Source organism: Antechinus flavipes, chromosome 6 (assembly GCF_016432865.1).
Source record: "Antechinus flavipes isolate AdamAnt ecotype Samford, QLD, Australia chromosome 6, AdamAnt_v2, whole genome shotgun sequence".
Classification (NCBI taxonomy): Eukaryota; Metazoa; Chordata; class Mammalia; order Dasyuromorphia; family Dasyuridae; genus Antechinus; species Antechinus flavipes.
The window spans coordinates 218,156,703-218,174,537 of record NC_067403.1 but is presented as its reverse complement, the minus strand read 5'-3'; the positions used below and the strand labels follow the sequence as shown (position 1 = coordinate 218,174,537).

Below are 17,835 nucleotides of genomic sequence, written 5' to 3'. Positions count from 1 at the left end.
TCAGGCATCAGGGGATTGGTCATGGCAAATATTTTCAGAAGGAAAGCTACCACCAAACCACCTATGCATAAAACAAATAGATTCTTTCATAAAGCTCTGAATAACCTGAATTGAGATCATCTACTAATGAACTCTATTACACTAGGGAAGGTGTGAAATGAGACAGAACTTGGGATGGAGGACTGAATCTCATTGGATCTTGCCACGGGCCATTGGGCTTAAGATATAGAGATTGTCACATGCACGGAATCATTTGAAAACTGATGTTTTTTATACACCAGTCCTGTGAACCCCTGGCTCTGCCATTTGCTAGCTATGTGATCCCCCTTTGAATCTAAATCAAAGCATCTTAAGTTGTGGGTTGTGACCCTATATGGGGTCACATAATTAGATGTGGGGATTGAGAAATCATGATTTATTATGTTTGTATATTTATTTTATATACCTATATAGTTAGGGTAGCGTAAAAATTTCTCAGGTGAAAAGAGGTCGTAAGTGGAAACAGTTTAAGAAGCTCTGTTCTAGATAATGCTGAGGCTAGGATCTGACATAGGATTTTTTAAACTCCCTATTTAAAAAAAAAAAAAAAGGAACAAACACACTCCACCTATGGGATCAGAAGTGAATCAATGGGAGCTGATCTGGGTATGAATCAATGGATTCCTTTGGCTTTTTAGAAAAGATTTGGGAGACACTATTCTGACTTCATGAATGGCCAGGGCTGGAAAGTTTCATTTGCTACTTCCCCCAACACTGGAGAACAAGAAGTTCTGAAATGGATTGTCAGGGGTACCGACTTGTTCATAAACCAACTCAGGTGCCAGATTATTATAAATTTCATCTTCTAGGTGATTTTTTAATTGAGATGCCCACCCACATAATGGGGGAAGATACTCTCTTATTGTGATTTTTCCAGATTTTTTTTCATTGTGGTTTCACTGGCCTTGGGATTCCCCCATTATGAAAACTCCTAACTAAAAATGTTATAATACAGTTTAGCAACCCTCTTATAACTTAAAGTCTTAAAGAGTTTCTGGGAGTGGGGTAGTTGCATGATGATGATGATTATAACTAATATTTACATAGTACTTATATGTAAGATACTGCGCTAAGCAAATTATAATTATCTTATTTGTATCTCACAACAATTCTAGGAGGTAAATGCTATCTCTATTGCCATTTTACAGTTAAGGCCAGTATCTATCAGGTGCCAAATATGAATCTGAATTTTTCTTATGCTAAATAAAGCCTGTGCTCTAATCTCTACAACCTGTTTCCTTATCAATTAATAGTCACTTTGAATATTAAATCTCTACTTTTAGATTCATTGTCTTTTCAATGAGGTTCATTTTCCTCTGTCAATCTTTTGAGTTTATAAGTGAGCACTCTAAACAAAGTAACCTTTATTACAGAGTGATTGTTGACCTGTTTCAAAAAAACACAATCTCCTTTAAAATCATATAAATAATAAACAAAATAATAAATTATTCTTTAAAAACTGTGAAGCAAAACTTAGATGACATAGATCTTAGATGGAATGGATTTCATGATAAAATACAGCCAAAACCCTTTCCCTTCAGATGAATAAATGTATAATCACTCCCAAATTTTAGATATAGCATCCAATATGCATAGAGTTTTCTTGGCTCTTGTGCAGATCACACAGCTATTATTTGTCAGAGTGGGAACTAAAATCCATGTCTCCATGTTCTTAACACGGGTGGTTACAACCAACCGAAACATGACACATCTTTTAAGTCATATAACAATTAAATAATAATTAAAATTGCTAGCATTCATAAAGCTCTTTAAGGCTGACAAAGCACTTTGCAAATATTATTTTATCCTCATAAAGATCCTGGGAGGTAGAGGCTATTATTATCCTCATTTTACAAATGAGACAAACCAAGAGTTAAGTGGCTTGGCCAGGCAAGTTAAACGTCTAAAGCCAAATCTGAATTCAGATCATTCTGACTCCAGGCCAGCTCTTTATGCACTGTACCACTTTACTGGCTCAAAGATTGGGACCCCCACTTCTGTACAAGCTGTGCTGTTACCTGAGTCACAGGGTTCTTTTTCTTTAGAGTACACTTGGCTTCATATTCAGGTCTCAGTTGGAGCTGCTGCTGCTCTTCCTCGAAGTCCACCAAATCCCACTCGTACTCTAGCCGAGCTTGGCGTCGTTTCCAAAACTCCAGAAATAATGTAACTACAAAGTGAGGATGGAAGGGTGAGAAAGAAGAGAGGGAAGAAGGAAGGGAGACAAACAGATGATAGAGACACAGAAACAGAGACAAAAAGAGACAAGAGAAAAAGACAAAGAGAGACACAGGGAAAGACAGAGAGAAACAGAGAGACAAAAAAGAAAGGGAAAGAGAGATAGAGATACAGAAAAACAAAGAGAGACAGAAACAGAGACAAAAAGGGACAAAAAGATAAAGAGAGAGCGACAGAGAGACAAAAAAAGAAAACCAAGAGATGAAGGGAAAAACAAAGAGACTCATCCAGAGAGAAACAGAAAAAAGACACACAGAGAGAGACAAAGAGAGAAACAAAGAGACAAAAAAAGAGAGGGGGGAAAAACAAAGAGAGAGACAGAAAAGAGAGAGAAACAGAAAACAATGTTGTTACTACATCAATCTTATAAATTGTTCTTGTTCTGTATACCTCATTCTATGTCACAGACAACTCTGAAAGACTACAAGAATCCTGATAAATAAAATTTCCTGCCTTGATTTCAGAGGATCCTTGAGGAAGCATGCTACCTACCTCCCAACAGAGAAGGCTTGGATTCAAGGCGAAGAATGAGACACATTTTGGGGTATGGCCAATGTGGGAACTTGTTTTCCTTCACTAAGCTTATTTATTACAAAAAAGTCTGTTTGTTTAACATTTTGAATTGAGGGAAGGCATGAAGTAAAGTAAATGCTGGTTAATTGAAAAATCAAATCAAATGAAACCAAAAAGCCAATGCTTCAGCAGTAACCCAAGAAGAAAAGGCCATTCCTGGCCTGATTTTTCCTTTTCTAACATGTTTACCATCTGAGCTACAAGAGTCTTCTTGTTCCCAACTGCACTTTCAGCTTTTCACATTTTTGACACAGGTTAGCTCAATTCCCCTAGGCCAGACTCTTCTGCCTCAGTGCTCTGGGTTTTCCTCTAAGACTGTAAGCTACAGTGAAGGTAAAGGAAGCTCCCTACAGCAATGGAATCAACATCCAGGCCTAATTTCTGCCTTTAGACTGGAAAAAAGCAAGACAACCCAATGCTTTTGAAGAACATTGGTTTTGACATCCCTCCGGCCTGAGGCTGGCAGGAAGCCAAGCTGATACCCAAAGCTTATGCTTCAAAAAGTAATAATTTGGGTAGGGGGCAGGAGGGCATCAGATAGAGACTGCAGGGCTAGACTTTGCACAGGTCTCTCCCCTAACTCCTCTTAGCCCTGCATGGGTCAAATAATATTTGTGACCTCAGTATCTCTAAAGTTTTATCTACTAAGGCAGCCAAGAGTTCTCTCTCAAAAATATTTGACAGACCAATGCAGAATTCACCCTCAGTGGCAATATTAGGTTTCCCCCAAATTTCTAGCAATCTTGCAGACAAAAATCACAGAATTCTGCATATATAGTTTTCTAGCTGCGAGACCATGGGCAAGTCACTTAACCTCACTGGGCCATGAAGGATGGGGCTAGACACCAAGTCACTTCAATATTCTGGCCTTAGTTTTCTCATTTGTATAATAAGACAGATCAGCTAGCTTTTGAAACAGCTAGGTAGCACAGTGGTAAGACTTCTGGGTTCAGAATGGTCAGTTCTAAGTTCACATTTGGCCACAGACACTAGCTTAGGGAACCTGGGCAAGTCTTAATCTCTATGTGTCTCAATTTCCTCAATTATAAAAAGGACCACCAATAACAACTATCTGTCAGAGTTGTTGTGAAGATTAAAAGAGATAATATTTGTAAAGTGCTCTGCACAATGCCAGGCACATAGTACTTGCTAAATAAATGCTTAATTTCTTCTTTTATTCCTTTCTCCATTCTTTCTTTCCTCTCCTTTTTCCTTTCTTCTTCCCATTCCTTTTCTCCCCTTCCCTTGCTTCCTTCTATCTCTTCCTTTCTTTTCCCAGTTCTTTACTTCTTTCCTTTCTGCTTTCCCTCCCTTCCTGCTTCTTTCCCTAACTTTCCTTGCTTCCTTTCCTTTCCTTCTTTCCTTATCTTTCCTTCCTTAATTTTTTCCTTTCATTTCTTCAACTTTCCTTTCTTACCTCTTTCTTACCGTCTTACTTTCCTTTCTCTTTCCTTCCCTCTCATTCCTTCTTTCCTTTCCTTTTTCCCTTCCTTATTCCATTCCTCCCTTCTTTTCTGAGGCCCCTTTCAGCATTATATCTGTAACTCAATGATCCTCTATCAATTCACTTCTTTTTCCTAGGGAAATCACTTCTCCTTATTTGTAAAAATAAATACTGCCTAAATGGCCTGTGAGGTTCCTTTCCACTCTTGATCTATGAAGCTTCTTGCATATGTATAATATAATAAAAACTCCTCTTTGCATTTAGGGTTCATCATGTTGTTCTAAGGTAGACAGTCTATCATTATCCCCATTTTATAGTTGAAGAAACTAAGAGTCTGAATTGGAAATTGATGGGATTTGAAGCCTCTTGAATCTAAGTCCAGAATGCTCTACGTCATGTAGCTTCTCTAGGAAATTACAATAAAAATGTGATGTGAGATATTGAACTGTCACTTTTTTTCAAGCAGAGGATTTCTTTTTACTATCCCAGCCATTGCCCCACCTTACCACTCAATCCCAACTTCTCTGAGACTGGGTCTTCCCATCTCCCAAGGAAAGCAAAGTGCTTTCTCAAGGCAGCACATTTTAGAAACTGCTCTTGAAAGCCATTTAGTATAATCAATACATACTGATAACTTCATCACAAAGGGATGGTCATCTAAATAATTCAGGAGGAGAAGCTGGGCAGAAGGATTTTGTTAAGAGCCAAGGATGTGGTTTGGCTCTGAATTTTAGAAGTGGAAAGTCCATTCTGATTTGGAATCCGTCCAGGTGAGGATGGAGATGTCTCCAGATGCAGTGGGACCAAAGAATGGGAAGTCTTAGACTACTTCCACAATAGGTGTCATATTATTGAGATCTGGGCTTTTAGAGAAGAACAAAAGTTTCTCCCATATTTGTTGTACTTTTTTTGGGGGGGAGGGGGGTCTGATTTTCATCATTAGAGAAGCATATTCAAAATACTTTTAGACATTTTATGTGAAACAGAGATGAATTTAATTCAAATCAAATTTCTTGTTAGGAAACAACTCCTTGTGACAAGGTGGAAACTTTGTAACTGGATGATATCCAGAAGTATCCTCTTCCCTTTACTTGTGGAATCTAATTCTTTCTTTTCCCCTGCCATATGTGGAGCACTATAGAGTCACACTGAGCTTTAAATATAACACCTCATTTGAATTAGGGGCTACAGGTATCCCTATTTTATAGGTGAAAGTATTGAAAGTTAAGTGAATGGCCAAGATTATATAAGCAACAAGTGGCAAAACTGGGTTTAAATCCAGATCTTCTGACTCCAAAACATACTATAAACTTACTGAAAATCCACAGCCAAGCTAGCCCCACCCCGAACCTGAGAATTTCAGTATATAATAGATTTATAAGTCTAATGCTGAAAAAAATGTCAGAGACCATCTATTCTAATTCCCTCATTATACACATAAGTAAACTGAGGCCCAAGTAAATGAAGTAACTTATCTAAGATTACACACTTTACCTTTTCTTTCCTTCCCTCCCTCTTTTCCTTCCTTCCTAGTTTGCTTCCTTCCTTCCTTCTTTCCTTCCTTCCTTCCTCCAAAAAATTATATTTTATATATGAAGCAAGAAGCTAGAATCTAGAAGGGATCTCAGAGGCCATTTAAGTCAAGTGGTTTCCCTGATTCCAGAGTCAGAGCTCTTTCCCTATATGATGCATGTGAATGATTCAGTTTTTAAAGAACTGTCCCACAGGAGAGGAGCTGAAATCTGTAGCCACTAAGGGCCTACAAACATGCCCAAGTCTCATTTTCATGACCCCTAGCCATAATATACCTTTTGCAGTAGCTTGCCATAATAAACACTTAAGGATTAAATGTCTGTACAGCGATTGTAAGCTCTTTGGGGGCAGAAACCAGGATTTCTGTATCTCTCCCATTGATGGGAACAATGTATATCATTTCATTGAATTCCCAAGTGGTGAATGAAAGACATACAAAAATTCAAGTGCAAATCAGTTCTCTGCTACACTGACAATCCCTGAAAGAACCACTTGATGGCAGCATTGTCAAAGTACCTCTCAGAGTCTTCATTGGGGATGTAAGTCAGTCTCTTGAATTTTCAGATAGGACACATTTTATAATTGATGGGAGATGTTACAATAATAATCTGCATACTATATTAATTGAGAGGTAAAAGCTTGGTCACCCAGAAAGAAATTGTTTCAACAACAACATCCTTTTAAAGCATCTACTAGGATGCCCAGAAGGAGGATCAGAATTTGTCTTTTGCCTCTTTTGGTATCCCCTTCTGTGTCTGGCACTTAGAAGGTGGCTTAATAAGTGCTTATTGATGAATTATTGTTTCCCCCATTAGATTGTTTACTGTTTAAAGCCACAGGTTGTCTTCTGACTCTTTTGGTATCTTCTGGCTTAGCACAGTGCCAGAGCACTTAAAAGGTGCTTCATAAGTGCTTATTGATGGATTGTTGTTTTTCCCATTAGATTGTTAATTGCTCAAAGCCACAGGTTGTTTTCTGACTCTTTCTGTATCATAGTACTAAACACAATACCTGACACGCAGTAGGTATTTAATAAATGTTGCTGGATTGAGGTTAAAAACAAAAAGAATTTGTGTCACTGAAGCTAGAATTCAAACAGATTATAGATCTTTTGAAATTCATCTTTGGGTTCCCCAACCAAATAAGAATCACAGAATAAAGAGCTTTTAAGATGATGGGATTATCAATTAGCCATCAATGGTTATTATTCCACCTTCTCATTTTACAGATGAGAAAACAGAGGTTGAGTGGCTTGCCAAGGTACACAAGGACTTGTGTCCAGGCCTCCTGGATCCCATTCCAGTGATCTCTTTCTCTCCATGTTGTCACCTCACTTGACACAATGAAGGAAATACTAGGATTCAGAGTACAAGTCAGTATTTGTCTTCCTACTCTGGATTTCCTTCAGCATAGTTATATTGAATGCAGTGTTGGACTGAAGCATCAAAAGGAATTGTCTTAGGCAATTAATAACTGTAAAACTCTTGGCACTTAACCACTCTGGTTCTCAGTTTCTTTAAATGTAAAAATGAAAGAATCAACACCATAAAGTCTGTTCCAGCCCTGAACTATGCAAGAATACGAGATGACCTTATGGTCCCTTCCAAATATAGATTTATGAGCTATAATGATACATCCTGAAAAATCTAGAAGTGGGTTTAGATGGCCTATGATATCAAGATTTACTTTTATTGACTCACCAAATATGGAACAATCTTTTTCTGGAAATACTATAGAATCCATTAATTTCAACTTCCTCTGCATCTTTATCCTTTTTTTTCCCCCACACATCCTGTGTTCTAGCCCCTACATTCAACAGTGCAGGGTAAGCTAAGCCTCTTAAACTAGTACACAGAGATACTTACATGTCTTATCAACTATTCTACTTATCATTACAGCACATGGCCTACAAATGTTTTTCTATGGCTAGAAAAAATACATGGCTTAGCTAGTGATAGGCCTCTCTAAGTTTAGCAAGGCTGGTCCTTAAACAAAAGATGGGTCATTGGCAAGACTGTACTCTTCATTCATCTTGATGTGTCTGAGGTAGGATAAACCCAGGGCTTATGTCTCCAGAACTGGGTCCTTTTCTATTGGACCAAATCTCCTGTGTCATAGATACTTAATAGAAACTTGTTGGATTGAATAAGAGCAGCTATAATTGAAAAAACTTTTCATTTAGACCATATTGCATAAATATGCATTTTTCCTTCTCCCCTCCCAAAAGTTCATAGGCTAAAGTATAGTATATAGGACCTGTAAGAAAAGCTATTTTCCTAAGACCGCCTTCAAGATCCTATGGGCACTTCTAAGTCACAATGAAGCATTAGAATAAGGTAGCAATGGCATTGGTATGGTGATTTGTTTTGTTTTGGACTGGTTAATTGGTGATTTAATCGAGGGAAGGAATTCCAAATGAAGAAATTCCCTCCATCATTGGCATCTGTTCTGCAGCTAAAAATTTTCACAAGCAACTATGTTTGGAGGTGGGACCTGAACTAAAATCTTCCTGACTGAGGTCACTGTTTACCATGTCATGCAGCCTTTCATTTTTATTACTACATTTTAAAAATCAGTTTTGTTTTGCTTAAAGAATCAAATCAGTTGGTAATTTTAAAAAATTTCATTATTTAAAGAGGACATTCATTTCAAATCACAGAAATTCTGAAGTGAAAGGGATTTTTGAGGTTATGTAGTACGTTTGCCTTAATGCATGAATGTAAAGAAGTCTCTTGGGGGACCACATGGGGAAAGGTGTAATGCAGCCTTTAAAAGAAGTTGGTCCCAATGCAGAGAGAGGGATAGGGATTACAACTGTAATCTCATTGGTGTAGTGAGCTCCCAGGGAGGAGCATCATCTATCAATGCAGATTGTCACCTTTTCTGAAATTTCGCATCTTAGAAAGTTCTCTGCAGCACTGAAAAGTTACAAAACTAGCCCAAGATCACTGAACCAGTGAGACAGAGGAGCGTTTTATACCCAGATCTTCCATTACACCACAATGCCGCTCATTTCTGTGCAGAGATACTCACCCCAAATTCCCATGAATATTGCAAAAAAGAGGGTGGCCACGTTATCAAACAAGTGCGAATACTGCAGAGGAAAAGACAAAGAAGATTCATCAATCACCAGCTGGTACTGACATCCCAATGACCTCTCGATCTCCCCAGTCCAAAGAAGGATACAGACCCGTGAGGATTCGCATGTGGTATTCAATTTCCAATATTCACATTTCACATCACAGAGAGGACACATGATGATCGCTCCTCCAATGGATTCATTGCAGATTTCTATGCTGCAAGGGAGACAAAGACATGAAAAAGAGAGATATGATGGCACATAGGAGCAATGGTAAGGAGCCCAGCTTAGCTGGAATGTAAAATACCTGAAATACAATTATGTGTAATAAGCTTAGGAAGATAGGAGAGATTGTGGAAGGACTCCAATGCCAAACAGAATATAAACAAATAAAAAAAAAGCTGCTGGGGTTTATTGAGTATGGGGTAGCACAGCCAGAACTGAGCTTTAGGAAAAGCTTTGGTCACTAGGTGAAGGTGGATTGGAAAGGGGAGAAATGCAAGGCAAGCTATTCTCTTAACAAGACTGGAAAATTATCGCAGAAATTTTTTGATGTAAAGATGAAGTTCAGTGCATGGGCAAACCTTTTCATGTTTTGGAAGAGGGGAGGGATCCTTACCTGCTCATGTTGCCAGTCATTGTTACCAAACCATAGAAAAAACAGATTGCACCAACAACGGCAGCAAAGAACAACATCTCGGTATAGAATCCCAGCCAGGCAAAATAGATGCCAATTCTCTCTCCATAATATCTCCTGTGGAGAAGAGGTAAAAACAGGTTCAGAGACAAACTGGCTTCCCAGGGCAAACTCTAGGCAGTGAAGTAGAAAGAATTCTGAATTTGGAGTCAGGGAAAACAGGCTTGAATTCAGATCCTGATGATTACCACTAGTGTGATCTTGGGGAAGTCATGTAATTAAAACTACTCCAGGCCACATTTTCCTTCTCTGGGAAATCTCTTTAGTTCCTTCCAGATTGAAATCTCTTGATCCTGTACAGGGGTTCTCAAACTTTTTAAATAGGGGGCCAGTTCACTGTCCCTCAGACTGTTGGAGGGCTGGACTATAGTAAAAACAAAAACTTTGTTTAGTGGCCCTTTAAATAAAGAAACTTCATAGCCCTGGGTGAGGGGATAAAGTCCTCAGCTGCTGCATCTGGCCCGCTGGCTGTAGTTTGAGGACCCCTGCTAGAGTTTCAACTCTGAGTAAGGTTTCAAAAATGCTTCTAAAGGGGACAGCTAGGTGGTACAGCAAATAAAGTGCCAGCCCTTTAGTCAGGAGGACCTGCGTTCAAATCTGGCCTCAGACACTTAACACTTCCTAGCTGTATAACCCTGGGCAAATCACTTAACCCCAATTGCCTTAGGAGGGGAAAAGTGCTTCTAAGGTTTGTTTTTTGCTTCTCAAATACAAATCAAACAGATCTCTTCCTCCCTAGAACTAGAAGGGACCATAATGATAGCTTAATCCAATTCTCTCATTTAATATAAATAGACAGAATAGATAAATCGAGATAGTTTTCATATCCTCATCACTGAACAACAGGACAACTAGGTAGATGGCAAAGTGGATAGAGTGCTGAGGCTGGAGTTAAGAAGATTCGTTTTCCTAAGTTCACACCCAGCCTCAGACACATATTAGTTGTGTGACTCTGGGCCTCAATTTCTCCATCTGTCAAAAGAACTGGACAAGGAAATAGAAATAACATTTCAGTATCTTTTCCAAGAAAACTCCTAAAGAAATTATGAAGACTTTGGACATGTCTGAAAAACAACTAAATATCAACAACATATTTCCCACTCAGACAACTTATGATAATAATAATAATAATAATAATAAAACTTTAAAAGAGAGGGGGGAAATCAGTTTACTGAAATTAATCAAACATATCATCTAATTCAGATAGTATAGATAGTAGTCTCCTCACAAAGTACTTCACCACCATAAAGAAGAGAGGGAGGAATAAGCGTCAAACTTGTTTGCTTTTTCCAATTATCTCAACTTGACTTAGCTAAGATCACATAACTAGTCTAACAGAACTAGATTTAGAAACCACGTTCCTACCTTCTGAATCCAATTCTCCCTGTGCAACAAGAGAAGTGTTCGGTTCTGCAAACATATATTGTATCTAGCATATACTGCAACCTATCTAACATATATAGGACTGCTTGCCATCTAGGGGAGGGGGTGGAGGGAGGGAGGGGAAAAATCGAAACAGAAGCGAGTGCAAGGGATAATATTGTAAAAAAATTACCCTGGCATGGACTCTGTCAATATAAAGTTATTATTAAATAAAATAAAATTAAATTAAAAAAAAAAGAAAGAAACCACGTTCCTTGACTCCCAGCCTATTACTATTTTCTCCCCATACCAAATGCCTCACCATCCCTAGAGACTCATCCAAAGAGATTTCTTTCTGTCATAGAGGAAATTTCATGAATAAGTCTGTTATTAGACATTTCATTCATAATCTATAAAACTGTTTCCCAACTCTTGGGAACTCTATGGGTTAGCTAGTAACTAAGTAAAAAGCTTCCTGAGAACAGAAGGAAAAGAAGCTTTTGTGTAGATATTTCCACCAGCCAATAAATCTGGTTATATAAACTTCTGTTTGGAACACAGATTGGAGCAAAAAAAAAAAAAAAAAAAAAATGGCTCCCAGTTCTTGTTGAGAATTTTGAGATAGTCATCAGTTTAGAGAAAGGGGTGTGGATTGGGATTGGAAGGCAAAAGGAGAAATCATTTGAAAATAAATGCCTTCCTTCTTTGCCTAGGTTGTCTTCTCCTGGGAGGGAAACATTACATTATAGTGATACAGTCAGTTGATGTATTGCTAAGTTTTACTAATCTACTTTTTAGACTTCTTTCTTTTTTTATTTTTTTGCCACAGGGGATGGCTCTGAGAAGGAATATATTTGGAAATGAAGATGAAATATTAAAACAAAACATTGATTAATATGTTAAGATTTTATGAAAAACTGCTGAATGTTTTAGCTAATATAGCATCATTCTGCCAAAAAAAAAAAAAATCCATGATTAACCACTATCTCTTTTTTAGAATATTAGGCATACAGGGCTTGGAGAAAGTTGTTGCCTCCAAAAGATCCTTGTATGTAGAGAATTTACAGCAAGTTATTGTTGTTGTCATTGTAGCGAGGTGGTATAGTAGTTAGACTACCAGGCCTGGGGTCAGGAAAATTCATCAAATCTGGCCTCAGTCACTTACCAGCTATTTGACTCAGGGTAAGTCACTTCACCCTACTTGTTTTAGTTCCTCATTTGTAAAATGAGCTGGAGAAGAAAATGGAAACCATTCCAGAATCTCTGCCAAGAAAACCCCAAATGGGGTCATGAAAAGTTGGATATGACTGAAAAATCTGAAGAACAACAAATTGCTTCATAGAAGAACTGCACTGAAAATGCACTCCTTCCAATGCAATTTCCCTAGAAGTTCTCTTCCCAATGGCATTCCAAAGAAAAATGGAAAAATGGATGAGATTTTGGAAGAAGATGACAACAGAGTTTTTCATTTTGAGGGAAAAATCAAGCTCAGGGAATTAAGAAGCTTAAGTTTAGGGAAGAAAACCACCAACAGGTTGATAATTATAGGAAATGACATACTCATTCCTCTTGACAGCTGAAATCCACCAGGGCCAATTGGCCAAGGCCTAAATAATAGAAAACATATTTGCTAATGTTGTATCTGGGGACTAAGGCCTTATGCAGTAGATAGTACTTTTGAAGGAAAGAAGATCACCACAGGGCTTTTCTGGGGAGCTGTTATCATAATTTTGCATCTATTAAGCCTCTTCTCTCTGATTTTTCTCTCCTCAAATACAATAAAATTAATAATCCTTTCACAAACACATGTTAAACCTGCCCATGGAGAGGAAGATCAATGAATTTCAAATATTATCTGGTATTTTACCTTGAATGAACCAGACAAACAAATTCAAAATAGGTGTTTAGGGAAATTCCAATAGAAATACTAATAAATAGTATGATATGAGATCGTTCTCCTTTCTACATTCCAATATGGTCACTGAACATTTACAGTCAAGTGAGCCAATAAGCATTTTTAAAATACCTATTATATTCAAGGCTCTTTGCCAAGCAGCCATTGTACAAAGAAAAGCATAAAACAGTCTTAACTGTCAAAGAAGTCATTCCTTTTTTTTTTTTTGGGGTGAGGCAATGGGGGTTAAGTGACTTGCCCAGCGTCACTAGTCAGTGTCACAGGTCACAGTCACAGGTCAGCTAGTAAGTATTATGTGTCTGAAGCCAGATTTGAAGTTAGATCCTCTTGACTCTGGAGTCAGTGCTCCATCCACTGTGCCATCCAGATGACATATATATATATATGTGTGTGTGTGTGTGTGTGTGTGTGTGTGTGTGATCATATACATACATTTTATATATAGAGAAAGAGAGAGAGAGAGACAATTAAGAAAGTAAAAAAGAGCGAGAGCGAGAGAGAGAGAGAGAGAGAATGAATTAAGAAAGTAAGAAAAATCAGGAAATCCTTCTTGTAGAAGATAAGATTCTAGATTGACCTGAAGGAAGTCCAAATAAGGGAAAATAAGGGAAGATAGGGACATAAGCAGGTAGAGCTATAGGGGACAGCTCCTTTATAAAGGACAGATTTACAATATTTCAAGAGGTGATTTTATTAGAATAAGGAATCTCTCCACTGTTAGAAAGTGCAAAACAAACCACACCTTTAGCGGATGTTTTTCAAGAGATAGGATGCAAAGGATCTGTGTTCTCTTCAGTATAATCCTTGCATCATTGCATTTCAGTATAGGGTAACTGCTTCCACAAGGAACAGTAATTCATCTTAGGAAATAAGTCCTGAGGTCTTGCTGGAGACTGATCAAGTGAATCATGTAATCATATAGCTAGTAAGTTTCAGAGCAGGGATTTGAACCCAGATCATCCCAACTATGTTTACTACACAGCACTGCCTTCTAATGATGATTAATAAAATGGTATCCTATGGAAATGCGTTTTGCATGTAAAACCTATGTCAAATTGCTTGCCTTCTCAATGGAGGGAGAAGAGAAAAAATGTTAAAATTTGTTTTTACATATAATTGGAAAAATGAAATAATGAGTTAAAGAAAAACAAAGAAATAAAATAGTATCTTAATCCCACCTGACCTTCTACAATTCAACATCAGTTTTTGCAGATGTTAACATAATACCTTTAGTTGCAGACACTTAATTGCTAACAAGTTAGGGCTTGTTTTTGTTTTCCTACAATTAAAATCTTGGGAGAATTGAACTACCAGCAGATGGCAGCCAAGATGAAACCAGAAGATCATGAGGGAGACAGTTCAATACAATATGATATAATCTTAGACCAAGAGTTGGTGAGGGACTCGAAAGTCATCGAGTTTAATATTCTTTACTATACAGTTAAGGAAACTGAGACCTAAGTGGTTAACTGAAATATAACATGCTTCTGGGTTGGGATTGATTTTTTTTTTTTGCCTTTTTTTGTACACCCAGGACTTAGCAAGTGCCTGAAACATGATAAGTGCTTAATACACAATTATTGATTTGAGTTGCTTAATAACATAGGACTAAGGAACACACACAGGTAGTATTTATCAAAGGCAGGAACTGAAATCAGAACCTCTGACTCCCGAAGTGATGCTCTTTCTTCTATAACAGAAAGAGAGGAGGGGGAGAGAGAGAGGAGAGGGAAAAGGGAGAGAGAGAGGAGAGGGGGGAGGAAGGGAGAGAAGAAAGAGAGAGAGGAAAGAGAGGAGGAAAGAGAGAGAGGAGGAAAGAGAGAGAGAGAGAGAAAGAGAGAAAGAGAGAGAGAGAGAGAAAGAAAGAGAGAAGGAAAGAAAGGGAGGGAGAGGGAGAGAAAGAGCGATCCAATCCAGTAGTATCAAGTGAAAAAGGAAGCCCCAAGGACATTTCATCCACATTGATACTCCTGGAAGTAACTTACCTGATGAGATCTAAAGGCTGCTCCTTATAAAACCGCAAGAAGCGAGCCCATTCAGTATAGAGGGTATACCGCTCATTGCCAGAGTTTTGATCCTTCGCTTTCTTCCAATACTGGCACTGTAGAAAGTCATTAACATGAAACAGAGAAGACAAAACAGAAGTTAATATTGAGGTGACAGTGTCTCCCAGTTACCACAGCATAATGCCTGGGGTGGAGGTGGGGTTTTGTGTACAGTACACATTAGCTTGAACACTTCCTATTTAAGATCCTAAAATCTCATTCATTTAAAATGAATTCTCTGCCAAGGAGGAAATCAGAAATGGCACGTGATGAAAGGCAATACTTTCTCCTTTATCACTCTATGAAATAGGGCTTTGGTATCTGTTACATTGTCTCTTGTACCTAGAATACTCTCTCCTATCTAGACGCAGCATTTGGGTGGTACAGTGGACAAAGTACTGAGTCCAGAATCAGGAAGACCAGAGCTCCAATATGACCCCAGATGCTTATTAGCAGTGTGATACTAAATGAGTCATTTGCCCTTTGTTTACCTCAGTTTCCCCAATTGTAAAATGGGGAGAATATTAGAACATCTGATCAAAATGCATAGCCACACTGATCATGTCTGACAGCATATGTCTCCACTCTATGGCTGTTGTCCGCTACTTCTGTAGCAAAAGGTAGACATCTTATGCTATTTAGCAATTATGCCCCACTCTGAAAATCCTCTAAAGTTTTAGATATGTGTAGATGTAAACATGTATATGCATATGTGATTTGCTCTTTTCATTCATAATAATCACAGATTTTGTTTTTTATATTCCTTTAAGTTTTACAGAACATTTTTACCAAAACCATCATTTGTAAGATAAAGAATGTAAGTATTAATTCCCCCATTTTCTAGATGAGGGATTACTGAAGCTTAGAAAGATGAAGCAATTTGGCCAGCATCACCCAATTAGCAACAGAGCTAGGACCTGAACCATATAGTTTGCCTCCAAGTTCACTGAATTTTCTGGGTCTACTTCCCTATATTAGAAGACTATTAAAAAAAGTAGAAAGCAGTCATCCTCCTTCTCTCTTCCCCATAGTACCAATAATATAATTGTATTTTCATAGTCTCCACAACTTGGAGTATTTGGATGTAGGAAACTGTTAAAAAAAAAAAAAAGTGGATACTTCCATTTCTGGGTACCACATTTGAGAAAGGACATTCAGAAAGTAGATTGTCTCCAACTGGGCAGCAGTGCTGCAAGGGAATTGGCTTAAGGAATTACAGACTCTGAGTCTCTAAGAAAAGTCTTGAGAAGAGGAAGACATGACAAGAGCTGTCTTTGAAGCATATGAACACTACTATAATGGAAGAGGGAGATTTATAATGCTGAATCTCCAAAGGCAAAATTCATAACATGTCAGCAATTGAAAAGAGGGAGATTTCAGCTTAATATAAAGAGAAGTTCTTGGGCATTAGAGTTGTTCAGACTCCGAATGGGCTGTCTCAAGATGTAGTGATATGTTCAAAAAGATGCTGGCAGACCATTCTACCAATGAGAGGAGGAATTCCTGTTTGGATATGACTTAGTTGCCACTGAAGACATCCTGTGGTTGCTCAAGGGCTGACTCATTTGCATCAGGCCAGTTCCTAGTATTACTCTCAAAGGGGAATTCCTCTGGTCCATAGCCAAGTCTGGGAAGCAGCTTCTCTTGCTTTTGTGATATTAAGAAACACTTCGACCACTTCCGCCGTGCCATAAACCACCATTCACATCAGAAAAATCTGCCAGCATTGTGTAGAAGACCCTTGATTTTCCCATGTGTATCATTTTTTTCCTACATTTAAATGATCTGAAACTATGATAAATATCTCAAAGAATATCTACTATAATAAGAATGATGTGATTGTTTCAATAACTCTTAAAATAGGGTTATTTCTTGTGGACAGATTAGTGCCATTGCTTTTCTCCATATGTAAATTTGGGTAGATAGGCAGCCACCCAAATTTCCATGGAATTTTCTGCTTTCCACAGACTTGATGTCTCTTATAAAGTAAAAGCACCTCTACTGGCCCTTAAAAATTAAAGAAACAGAAATCTGAGTTGGACCACTAAACAAAAATCCCAGAGGGATAACCAACTCCTAGGAGATGAGTCTCCACACTTTACACTGAAGCCTTCTGTGAATATTGTTTACCACTGATGACACCAGACCATTCACTGAGTCCCATCTTCCAAATGAGATAAGAAGACCAGTTCTACTACTATGTATAGGCAGACTGGCTGAATGCTAGGCGCATCTCCAGGGATGGGCTTTCTGAAGTGGTTTATTGTGTACCATGAAAATGCCTGCTGTGAGAGAAGGGGGAGTAGCTACTAAACTCAGCCTTTTTATGTGCAGTGATCTCTACAGTAATTATTAAGAACATTCTATCTAGGAAAGCACCAGCCCTGAATTCAGGAGGACCTGAATTCAAATCTGACCTCAGACACTTAACACTTCCTAGTTGTGTGACTCTGGGCAAGTCACCTAACCTAACCCCAATTGCCTGAGAGAGAGAGAGAGAGAGAGAGAGAGAGAGAGAGAGAGAGATCTATCCTTATTTTCATATCTCTGGAAAAGTAGGGACATTCGTTTGTATGTATCCTAGACTAGTTTGGCATTTTGGTGGAGCCTAAAGACCTCTGATAAGAATCATGTTTTAAAATACATATATTAAAAAAACATAAGATTACAAAAGAAAACAATTATATGAAATATAGTTTGTTTTTTTAAATCACAGACTCCAAGAACCCTTGCTGTAAATGTAACAGGAAAAAAAAATGGGAAGACATATGAATGGATGCAAAGTGAAAAAAGCAGTCAAAATAATACGCATAATGACAACAATGTAAATATAACACAAAAACAAGACAAAAAAAATCAACAGTAGATGTTGTAAAATGAAAAAGAATAAGCTTAACACCAGAGGAGATA

The 17,835-nt window shown here is 38.0% G+C and overlaps 1 protein-coding gene across 6 annotated transcripts in view; it reads right to left on the bottom strand.

Annotated features, from left to right (window-relative positions):
• Positions 1 to 17,835, bottom strand: part of ANO5 (anoctamin 5) — a 144,791-nt gene that overhangs the window by 25,350 nt on the left and 101,606 nt on the right. For all 6 annotated transcript variants that reach the window (XM_051965629.1, XM_051965631.1, XM_051965634.1 and 3 more), the window contains 5 exons: positions 14,866 to 14,981; positions 9,526 to 9,660; positions 9,018 to 9,123; positions 8,861 to 8,921; positions 2,058 to 2,209 (listed from right to left, as the gene is read on the bottom strand). In XM_051965629.1, coding sequence (XP_051821589.1) covers positions 2,058 to 2,209; positions 8,861 to 8,921; positions 9,018 to 9,123; positions 9,526 to 9,660; positions 14,866 to 14,981 — 570 coding nt within the window. The remainder of the gene's footprint in view (positions 1 to 2,057; positions 2,210 to 8,860; positions 8,922 to 9,017; positions 9,124 to 9,525; positions 9,661 to 14,865; positions 14,982 to 17,835) is intronic.